Source organism: Lithobates pipiens, unplaced genomic scaffold, assembly GCF_037356315.1.
Source record: "Lithobates pipiens isolate NorthernLeopardFrog02 unplaced genomic scaffold, aLitPip1_a1.2 Scaffold_16, whole genome shotgun sequence".
NCBI classification, from domain to species: domain Eukaryota; kingdom Metazoa; phylum Chordata; class Amphibia; order Anura; family Ranidae; genus Lithobates; species Lithobates pipiens.
Window position 1 is genome coordinate 440,886,267 of NW_027507748.1, and position 12,149 is coordinate 440,898,415.

At 40.4% G+C, this 12,149-nt stretch overlaps 1 protein-coding gene across 1 annotated transcript in view; it reads right to left on the bottom strand.

Moving 5' to 3' along the window:
• TGFBRAP1 (transforming growth factor beta receptor associated protein 1) overlaps nucleotides 1-12,149 on the bottom strand; it is a 78,562-nt gene that overhangs the window by 54,642 nt on the left and 11,771 nt on the right. The window contains exons 2-4 of the mRNA XM_077482679.1: nucleotides 10,756-11,493; nucleotides 5,040-5,234; nucleotides 158-312 (exon numbers count right to left, since the gene is read on the bottom strand). Of these exons, the coding sequence (XP_077338805.1) occupies nucleotides 158-312; nucleotides 5,040-5,234; nucleotides 10,756-11,464 (1,059 nt within the window). The 5' untranslated portion in view covers nucleotides 11,465-11,493. The remainder of the gene's footprint in view (nucleotides 1-157; nucleotides 313-5,039; nucleotides 5,235-10,755; nucleotides 11,494-12,149) is intronic.

Consider the following 12,149-nt stretch of genomic DNA (forward strand, 5'->3'; position numbering starts at 1 on the left):
GTAATTTATTACAAGCAGATATATAACGGAGATGCATTTAAGCCCACTTAGATCCATTCTATTTCAACACACGTGCTTTCTCCTCTTAACAACTGCAGTGGTTTTAAGCAACAGGTAGTTTGTTTATATTTTAGAAATAGAAGTTTAAAAAGCACACCTGAAATTTCTCCTTTGGAATATTGCGCCGTGCTCCTTTAGTTAGAACAAGTGCTTCTTCTACCCTCTGGTTTGATAGTAGATCCTGAATCTGTTTCTCCAAAGGTAAGGGAATTAAAACATACACACCATTTGTAGTTGCTACAATCACACGCCCTGTAAAACACATGGAGCAAAAATAATTTCAGAAGAAAAAAAAAAAAAAATAAAAAAAATAAAAAAAAAAAACTTAAATTGACCTGGTCTCCAACTTAAAAAAAATAAAAATAAAAAAAAATGCAGGAAAGAGCACAGAAAATCAAGTAAATGCTTACTTGCAGCTTTTTTCCCCTTTACATAAATTAAGTTTTTTTTTTCACTTGCAATGTGCCAGCGTACTTACTAGAAATCATGACTACTCTAGGAGAGTCACACCACTAGAACAGCCCCTCCCTCCTTGAATTTCATAATCCTCTCCTGAGAGTGTCTAACTATGCTTCATGCTGGCTCAGCTCCCCCACCATCCCCTCATCTTCCCACATAACGGTCAGGAAAGCTGCCAGGGAAGAAAGGAAAGGGGTTTGTTAAATGACAGCACAGTGGCTAAGTGGTTAGCACTTCCGTCCAGCAGCACTAGGGTCACCGGTTCAAATCCCAACCACAACACTACCTTCCTAGAGTTTGCATGTTCTCCCTGTCCCTGTGTGGGTTTCCTTCCACACTCCAAAGAGATGCTGGTAGGTTAACTGGATCCTGTACAAATTGGCCCTAGTATGTGTATATATGAATGCGAGTTAGGGACCTTAGATTGTAAACTCCTTGAGGGCGAATGTAAAACACATATGTGAAGCACTGAGTAAATTAATGCTACTATATAAGTATCTGTAATAAATAAAATAAATTGCTGCTGGGTACCCCAGTGGAAACAGCTGTAGTCTCAGGGCTTTTGGCTGTCTATAAAGAAAGCTTTTAATGGTAAAAAAAAAAAAGAAAAATGCCCAAAAAAAAGTTAAAGCGGGGTTCCACCGCCGTTTTATTTATTTTTTTTCTTGGGGGGAAATGCTAAGGAGTACGTTTTATAATAGTTTAACTTACTTTTTCTTCTAAGTCTCCTGCTGCCATGTTTCCGGATTGAAAATACTTTATAAAAACGTCTCCTGACGTTTTCCATCTTGCCTGTGGGTATGTGAAGCCCACGGGCATTCTCTTCCGGGACACTGTGCTGCTGATGTCCCAGCATGCAGCGCCTGTTCAATCACCGATCTCGCGCATGTGCAGATGAAACAAATCGAGCGCTGACAACAACTCAGAGTGCCGCACAGACTCCTGGGAAATTGAAAAAACGATCCCAGGAGATAGTGAGACCAACAGGAAGCGCAGACCTGCCGCTGAAGCCACGCCCATATCCGCAGCCGCACCGCCCCTATCCGGAGATTCCAGAACCAGGAAAATTGAACAAGAAAGAAACACAGAAGATGCCAGCAGCAAAGTAAGGAGGATATCCTGCAATTAGACCACAATACAATCCTAAGGGCATAGGAGTGGTAATTCGGGTGGAGCTCCACTTTAAATGCACATAGAATAATATGGGAAGAGAATTGTTGAAATTAGTGGTCTGGCAACAGGGTCTATAACCACCTTACAGAGTTAAAAATAAAAAAACTTTGTTTACCAGCAACGCAACAAGTAGTGATAGCAAGCAAAGTTACTCGTATTTTACTCTTGCATTGAAGCAACTTGCTATAAAACCATTACTCTGCTCTCTGGGCCAAAGCGAGGACTTGGTGCATCTGTTGCTTTCAGCTTATTTAACTATTTTAAAAAGGAAAACCCTCAGATGTAACCTACAACCAACAGGCCCACATATCAGCCATTTAAAAAGGTAAAGCAGAACCAATCTAATGGTATGCAATAGACAATGTAGCACAGACCTGGCCGGTTTTATTGCTGACACACCAAAAAGAGCACTTCTACCGCCCTCGGTCTAGTCTTGTAAGCTACTAAATAGATGAGAACTAAAATGTCCTAGTTTCAATGCAGGATTTATGTAGATTATAAAAATGTATAAAAGGCAAAGCAATATGTAGTCACCAGTGGAGTATGATGAACCCAGATAGTTAATGTCTCTAGCTATACAATACTACAGCAAAGAAAACAGTTATTACACAGGAACAATGGAAGTCTGGATCCGCCAGGTGCCGCTGAGAGCCTGAGACGGCCACTCTGCCCTCTCCACAGCTCAGCGCTCCAGTGAGCCAGGAGGGAGCAGAGCAGAGAGCTGTGAATGACAGTCTACAGCTCTCTGCTCACAGAGCTCTGAAAACCAAGTGATCGTCGGTGGTCGATTGCTGGTATCTCAGTGTGGAGGCGCCGGGGGACAGATGCAGCATCGTATCGATGCTGCATCCACCTAGGTAAGTATGACTGAATAAAAAAAAAAAAAAAAAATCCTTTACTTCTCGTTTAACACTGTCCTGTGAAGAAAGTTGAATGAGGGCAGAATACTACTTTAACCACTTGACCTGCTGAAGATTTACCCCCTTCGTGACCATGTCATTTTTTGCAATAGGGCTATAAGTTACTTTAACTGACAATTGCACGGTCATGCGACAAATAAAATATATATAGTTTTTTTTCCCACAAATAGAGATTTCTTTTGGTGGTATTTGATCACCTCTGCAGTTTTTAATTTTTTGCCCTATAAAAGACCAACAATTTAGAAAACAAATAAAAAAATAAATAAATAAAAACACAATATTATTTACTTTCTGCTATAAGCCATATCCAAGAAAAAAAAAAATATATATAAAAAATCCCAATAAGCATATATTGGTTTATGAGAAAGATATAGCATCTACAAACTATGGGATATATACTGGAACTCATTTTTTTTCTTACTAGTAATAGTAAAACAAACAGTGTCAACCATGGCCATCCTGCAAGAAGATAAACCTTATGAAACATGACTTCTTCTGTAATAATTTATCAGTATTCTGCTACTGTGAATCTCTGAAATAAAGGTTTGTCTAAAATTTAAACTATGCTATTATTCCAGTGTCCTGTTTTCTGCCATGTCCACTCTTAAACTAATGTGCATATATGTGCTGTTGACCTGTTCCCAGGCATTTCCCGTTCTGATAAGAGGAAGGAAACAATCAAATGCTGACAATATGAAAAAAACAATAAAAAGATGTAAGGAAAAAAAAAAAAAGGCAAACTTCTGGTTCTAACAATTTAAAAACAAATAAGTGAGTAATCTGGATTGGAAGATATATCTTTATGAATATTAGAGAATAGTTGAAATCCATATATTTTTGAAAACTGTTTTGTCTATGCTTTAATTTTTTATCACTGACTCCCATGAGGAAAGCAACAGACAAGAAAATGTCTTATTGGCGTCCATTCAGTGATTATTCCAATTGCTCATGTACACTGCAACATTTCCAGTAGAGATCATGGAGTTTATAGTGCTGACTGTGATTCAGTTTCCCTGCAATGGATGAAACTCTGTTCACAAGAAACTAATAAAAACATGGAATTCCATGCAAAATTCAACACCACAATCTTACTTATATGTTCCCCATTTATGCCCATAGTTTTCAAGCATCTTCACTGTCCAGAGTTCAAAACAATTGTCTGCTATTGTGTTAATGGCGCCTGATGTAACGTAGTCTAGAGATGCCTAGTGCTCACCCTTCCCATCTGTATCACTATCTATCTATATTTAATTCTTGCATACAGCAAAAGCAGGAATAGTGGGATACGTTTTTCCATCAGACTCCCAAAGATCCCTAAAGCTGATAGAGATATCGAATCCTAACCACTCTCTATTCTGAAACAAGCATAACATTTTAGGTGGAGCTGCCATTTACATATCTGTGTAGAAAGATACATAAATGATGATAATTTAATTTCTGTGGCCAGTGATTTGAATGAATGCTGCAGATGTACAATAGGCGCATCCAGGGACTTACACCCAAGCATATGTTTATGTAACTATGGCATATACCCCTGTACAACCATGAATTACTATAATACGCTGCATCTGTGTCTCCCTGGATGCAGAAATATGACCACAATTGAAAGTGGTTCTAAAATCAAAAAGTTTTCTTTTTACCTTAATGCATTCTCTGCATTAAAGTAAAAAACACCCCACTACTTGCCTTACCCACCACCATCCCTAAACATTTAATTAACTTCTGTTTTATAGTTGTAGCATCGTTCCCCTCACTTCATGTTTTCACAGGAGACACGAAAGAGCAGCAGGAACCATAGACTCCAAGGGACTGCCAGTAGAGCAGGAAAGGGACCTCTCTATGCACTGTCATTGCACAGAGCAGGCAAGTATGACCTTTTTCTTAAAGGCTTTTTTTTTTCACTTTGAAAGTACGGGCGCATGAAGCCGTACCGCTTACTCATGTTTTCACTCGTGCAAATGCTCCGATGCCTGATTCGATACCTCCCAGATGGAGGTAGGACACTGAGAACCAGAAGGAGGACACTGGACAGTCAGGGGTGATTGGTGCGGTGGTGGAGGGAGTTGCAAGCACTGATCTCCCTGTGTGGCTTTCAATGAAGTAGCCGACAGCCATTTCTCCTCATCTCCCTCCCTAGGCTGTCAGCTGTTTTATTGAAAGTTATACAGGGAGATCGATGCTTGTAACTGCCACCACCGCCGCACCGATCACCCCTAACTGTACCCTGTGTCCAGCTCCACAGGTCCTCCTCCAGTCCCGCCCTTGTCCCAGATCTGTCAGGATGGACAGTGAAGGAAGGAGTCAGTAAATATGTCATTTATCGTGCCACCGTCACACATTACTCTTAGTCATTAGTCTTAAAAAAAGTGGTATCGGTGCAACCCTAGTTTTTACTCTATATCACAAACCCCAATTCACAACCAGTACCTTCAAAATCTTGCAGGATAACGCCTTCTTTAAAGGGCAGGCTTTGTTTCTGCTGTTGGTCCAGCATGCTGTGCACTGTGATGAATTCTTCATCTAAAGCCAGCACATAAGGGAAAGACACTGCAGCTCCAATTACATTCTCAGACCATCGAACTGGAGCACGCTGGGAGATCCCAGCTACTGTGGCAAACATCCCTGCCAAAACAACAAAGGCTGTTAACCGTCTGCAAAATGTAAGCAAAAATACCAGTACTAGCAAAATACATATCAGAGGAGAGGAAAAACTGCATAAATTTTTTTTATTTATTTATAGAAATCGGCACTGCGCTACTTTTACTGGTAATTGCACGGTCAATCAACACTTTACTCAAACAAAATTTATATCATTTTTTTTCACACAAACAGAGCTTTCTGATCACCTCAGGGCTTTTTTTTTTGTTTTTTGTTTTTTTTATAGTGCAAAAAATAAAAAGAATTTTTTTTTTTTTACTTTTTGCTATAAAATCATATCCAATCCTTTCTTTTTTTTTTTTTTTATCTAATTTCTTCATAAATTTTGGACCAAAATGTAATCTGCTACATGGTTTTGACTGATTTGCATGAAATGCATACAGCCTACAAACTATGGTATATATACAGATTTTTTTTTAATACTACTAATGGCGGTAATCAGCAACTTATATTGGGACTGTGATAGTGTGGTGAGCAATCTGACACTGATGTTTGGGGGGGGCATACTAACTGCCACTGACATCAACAGTGACACTAATACAGTGATCAGTGCTAATACTATATATTGTCACTGTACTAAAAACAGTGGCTGGGAAAGGGTTAACATATAGGGTGACCAAGGGGTTAAACATGTTCCTAACTATGTGTAATGTGTGCTACTTTTATTAGCATATTTGTCAGTTTCTCATGCCTGCAAACTGACAGATCACTCCCTCTGTACAGAGCTCTGGGCTGTGATTGGATACAGCCGATCAGCAGATCACAGCCGGTTGCTGTCAGGCTCCAGCTGTGTACAGTCACAGCATCCTAAACTCGGAAGGTGGCAGCGACACACCAGTACGTCACTTTGCCTACAGCAGCCACTCATCCGCAGTACAGCCAAGTGGTTAATCTTAGGGGAGGGGAGTGTAATGTACTAGCAGATCTATATGCACTAACAAATTGAAGCTCAACTCCAACTCAATTTGCAGTTAAACAAGCAGTTAACCACTTCAGCCCCTGAAGGTTTATCCCCCCTTCATGACCAGGCCATTTTTTGCGATACAGCATTGCGTGTTACTTTAATAGAGCTTTCGTTTGATGGTATTTGATCGCCTCTGCGTTTTTTATTTTTTGTACTATAAAACAAAAAGTCTCAAAATTAAAAAAAAAAAAAAAAAAAAAAAAAAGAAAACTTCCACACCACACCCTGCATTAGATGAGGTCATGTGAGCTGCAAAGAAAGTGAGCAGTGGAAGACGACTCCAGCCAGATGTGTTTACAAGCGACAGTGGCCATATTTCCAAGGTTCCCCCTCCTGCCTCACTACACCCACTGTGCACTGCATGGACTTTTGGGTAAAGGCAGTATGCAACTGTAAAGCAATGATGGACCTTTTTGAAATCACCTCTCAGCCAAAAAGGCTTGCCGGGGCTTAATGAGGGGGGGGGGGGGGCATAGGCACTGTCATTCAGCAGGAGCCAAGCGAAGGTGTGTGACCCCTCCCTCCTCTGCCACTATGTAAACACCGGTGCGGTTGTTAGACATAAGCCAGTTTAAAAATGGATGTGCATTCGCATCGGGGGGATATTTTATTTTTATTTTTTTAATAAAGGACTCGCCAAAAAACGGCGTTGTATTTTTATTTACTTTCGACTTTTTTTTGTTAAATACTCATTCAAATGGGGGGGGGGGGGGGAGGATTTAGGTGCCCCATGTTAAAGGGGGGTTCCAAATTCCGATAAATCATCCCGAGCCAGGGTAGGGAAGAGGCCCTTGTCCTCATCAACATGGAGACAAAGTGCTTTGCTTCAAAATCCATACCAAACTGAAGGGCCTTTTTTTTTTTTTTTTTTTTTCTTTTTTTTTTGGCGTGGGGTTTCTCTTAAAACCCATATCACACACAAAAATGAGACATACAATTTTGCATCTTAAAATAACATTTAGGTTTTAGGATCCCATTCACACTTACATGACTGCAAAGTTGCACCGACTCTGGAGTGCAACTTTGGATGTGTGCAACTTGGATACTACTTTGGCTTTAACCAGTGATTAAAGACAACTGTTGCATTGTATAACATACAGGTATGACTTTCATGCAACTTCTGAGGGTTAACATTGAAGTCTATGGCTCTCAAGTTGTATGAAAGTTGGACCAAAGTAGTGCATGAACTACTTTGAAGTTGCTGCAACTTTAAGTCATGCATATATGAATAGTTATCATTGGAAAACATGGGGAACGACTTGTCATGCAATTTTGATGTCCAAAGTTGTAGGACAAGTCACACAAGTGGGAATGGAGCCTAAATGACACTAAGCCACACCCATTTTATTGGCCTTATCCACTTTCTAACCACGCCCACATGTATGACTGTAAGAAAAGCCAGTTAGGTTACCTAAGAAAGCTATAGTACAAGTAATTTTACAAGACACATATGATTTGAATGTATTGCCTAAGCTGGCCATAGGTGGGTGAAAATTCAGCTGGGTCAGCAGAGACTGGCCAAATTTTGATTTATGTGTGACAGCTAAGCATCAACTTCTGTCGAACAGGCTTGTTGGAAGATTTTTCTCAAATCAGCGGCTGCAGCCACACCCATTCTCTAACAATCAGAAAAAAAAACCTGATAAGAATTTTTCTAATAGACTAGAGACACTAAAGGGTGCATAATATATTCAGTCAGGATTACTTGGAACCTATTTTTATAGATAGAAGTTTGCTTCAGAAAAGCAGAATGGGCATGTTAGCAGCAGGGCTTATTTTAATAACAATATTTTAAAGTAGATGTAAATCCTACCTGAAAGACATATAGCTTACTAAAGAACTATATGTCATAACTTTTTTCTAGGAATGCATCAATATATCGGCCACCAAAAATAGGGCTATCCGCATTTTGCCAATACAGAAAAAAAAGTGCCGTTAAAAGGCATGCTGTGTCCCATTGACTGCAATGTAAAATGACCCCCTACTGACGTCAATGGAAAATCGCATGCCATTGACTTCAATCAAAAATTACATTAATTCAATTTCAGAAAAAAAAAATAATTAAACTGTCTGCTTCAGTTTTTGGCCAAGTGCATCCTGAATTTTCAGTTTCAACACAGGATTTTTTTTTGCACAACTTTTTTCTTATCCCGTTGCATCTCATTGCTTAGGATCTCCTACAGTCTCTTTGCAGACACTTTCGGTCTACATGTATACCATTTCAGTGAGGCCTGCTTGCCATTTCTCATGCCAGTTTTCCTGATGTTGACAACTGTGGACCATGCCTGCATAATGCGTGTGGAAATGACCACAATCCATGGAACAGCGTGATAATGTAGGACAACTGGGGGAGAGCATTGTCACCCTATACCAGAAGCTTCTGCACAAGGGCATGCATGGTACAATAACTACGTTTTTTTTTTTTATTGTAAGCTTCAGGTTTTAAAATATTGAATATAAATTTGTAAATTACATTAAACATGTTAAATATTTTATGACATTTTTGACTATTGAGCTTACATCTATTTAAGGCTGGGTTCACACTGAAGCGATGCGGGAACGCCGCGAATCCGCAGGCGGGTTCCCGCATCGCATGCCTCCCGGCGGCAGTTCACACTGCCCTATGCGAACTGCTGGGAGTGTCAGTGAAACCTTAATGACACCCCCAGATCAGTTCGCATATCGCAGTGCGATCTGCAAACTCGGACAGGAATCGGATCGCATGGTGTGAACACCCATGAGATCCAATTCTGCTGCGGACCAAAAAAAGGGTCCTGTGCGAGTTTGTGGCGGGTGCGATGCGAATTCAGCCATACTATCTGTATGGCTGAACTCGCATTGCACAGAGATCGCATGTGATTTGCACTGCAGTGCGGTGCGAATCACATCCGGTTCTCCTAGCCGCAGCAATGTGAACCCAGCCTTAAGTAGATTTATATCACCTTAACAGCAGCCCAGTAAAGTGTAAAGAATTATTAAAAGGCTATAGGACATACTGAGGTTGATTTAGTAAAACTGGAGAGTGCAAAATATGGTGCTACTCTGCACAGAAACCAATCAGATTCCAGGATTATTTGTCAAAGCTTTTTGCAGGTAAAAAAAATATGCATTTATAATTCTTTGTAGCCTGCAAAGCATTGCACCAAAGATCAGTAGATCGGGAATGCCTTGCAGACCTCCTGCATACTGTTAATGTATCTGTGTGCCCATATATCCCATACACATAAGCCGATGCTCCCTGACAGGAAGACTCAATGAACTACTACAGCACTCCACAGCGCCATGGTAGTTCACTGAAAACTACAAGCTGACAGCCACTAAGGATGTCAGGATTAGTAGTTTATTCACACACAGAGCTGTGTGTATGAATGACATGGCCGTGCTGTTTAAAAAAAACAGTAACAGCAGGTAAGGGGAACTTCTCCTCATACTACTGCCATGGGGGGTGGGTGCAGCACTGGGAACGTGTTACATGTTCCACCTTAAAATTGTATGGAATATATGACATGTTCCCAAAGGTGAACTTATCCTTTAATTGAACACACTGAAGTTAGAATCTGATTGGGTACCATGCACAGCTGCACTAGATTTTGCACTCTTTAGTTTTAGTAAATCACTGTGGGGTTTGTTTACTAAAGCTAGAGAAGGCAAAAGTAGTCACAATTCTGCAGAGAATCCAATCAGCTTCTAACCTCAGCTTGTTTAAGTAAGCTTTAGCAATACAACCTGGAAGCCAATTCATTTCTCTGCAGAATTGTGACTACTTTGTCCTCTCCAGCTTTAGTAAATAAACCCCTATGTTTCATTAAAGTGGATGTAAACCTGAAAAAAAAGTTTTTTTTGATGTTATAATGTAGAGTATAAGATTTCCTATCATTTGAGCCCAGTCTTGCCACAAAGAGTTAACCCAGCTCTGAGCAATACTATTTTATTGTTCAGTGAGATAAATCTTGACAAACAGAGAAAAACTGTCAAATCCTCCCCCTTGCTGTGAGTGACAGGTGATTTACATATTGTGCACGAGCCTAAGAGACATGCATTATTTTTTTAATTCCCTCCCACTCCTTTCTTCTGCTGCTCTGCCAGGATTGGATGTTGCCCACCTCAGCATGATTGGGCATGTTGAAGTCATGTGGTTACTTTCCTGTCTTTTCACTGGATGTTAGAGATCATAGCAGAAGTTCAGTGTAAGAAATACACAGGAGAAAATGCATATTGACAAGGGGAATGTAGAGGTTGGCAGAGAGTCTACTGACATCACAACTCCACCCACCGAGCTCCAGACAACAGACCGACCCACAGAATCTGCAGTTTTTCGGGTCTCATAACAGGCAGAGGGGAGACATTTGACAGGTAAAGATACATGCAGGAGGAATGTATATCCTTATAGATGACCACTATAGCAGTAGTTTAGAAAGGATGACATTGGGTTTACATCCACTTTAACAAAAAACATTACTTGATATGATAATACAACTATTCATTTTAATCTAAAGAGAAACATCTATTCAATGTACCCACCTAATCCTCCAGGCCCTGCCAATAGAAACTCCTGTCTGCTGATTCTCTTAATAATTGGTCTTTTCTGCTCGCTGGGATAAGGAAAAAGATCCTGGCAATGCCCTGTATTATAATTTAGGATGACATAACGACTGCTGAGCGCCAGGCACAGATAATATCCATCAGCAGCAAGAGAACATGGCTGTTCAGGCGTAGCCACTTCTCGAACTATCTGTACCCGCTCCTGTCCCACGCTGAAGATCTGCACTGTGCGTTTCTTGGAGGAGATCAAGCAAACCTCTACACTGAATGGGTCTCCGCTTACTGGATTCTCATTTAGGGTGAAGCTGAGAACACCCCTGATCTTAGTCCCTGGTACTGGCTCCAGAGAGTCACTGCACAGCAAGAATATCGTATTATCACACAGCACAAGTAACCGGCCAAGGGCTGAGGAGGCTCTCAATTCACATATTGGTTTCTTTACACCTAGCTGTCGCTGGTTTTGTCGACTGGTAGTAAAACTAGTGTTAGGATAATCTGACTGCTGACCCAGAGGAAGTCCAGCTGACTCTGTGCCATTTACTTCCACCAGCAGAAGATGGTGAATGCAGCCATCACTGCTGCCAATGTACAGATCATGTCCAGAGCACTCCAAGCACTCAATCTGTATTCCAGCAGGGAGGTGATCCTTCTCAGATGCACACGCCAACCTAAAAGCCTGCACACTCATGGCCAAGGAGGGGAGAGCCCCAGGGCGTCCTGTAAAAGGTAAAAGGAAACACAATCAGAAAAATCTCAAAAAAATATTTTTTTATATTTACAAAACGTCATCTTTGTCATTGATTGGGCAAATGCAGCATTTGTGGGATCCTTGCAAAGCAGAGACAAGAGCATAATGCTTTAACCTTTCAAAATGAATGTCTCACAACTCAGCAGTCATGTCTTCACCCGGCGCAAAGGAAAAATCTCTAACAGGGAGACAATAGGACCAAATATTTTTTTTTTATGTCCCCAAGGAGATTTTTTCTCACTTCCCGCCACAGTAACAGCATTGTAGCCAGGATAGAAAGTGAAGTCCCCTAAACAGGACACAGAAGGCAAAACAGACACAGGTTTTAACCATTCACCACTATATCCATAACAGCCTGTTCCAAATTATTATTCCAATGATATTTTTCTCATTTACCTAAATAATTGATGTAAACATCAGTCAGCATAATTCTCATGTTATCAACTATTAGGAGTACAATTCAAATTTTATCGAACAAACCTCCTAATAACAGTTTTTTTTTTATTTAGAAAAAATTACAATGCACTGTTCCTAATTATTACGCACAGTAAGTTTGAAAACACTTTATAGGTTGTAAAGAACTGAAAATGGTCATTTGTTGTGTCTGCAGCATATTTACTGAAAT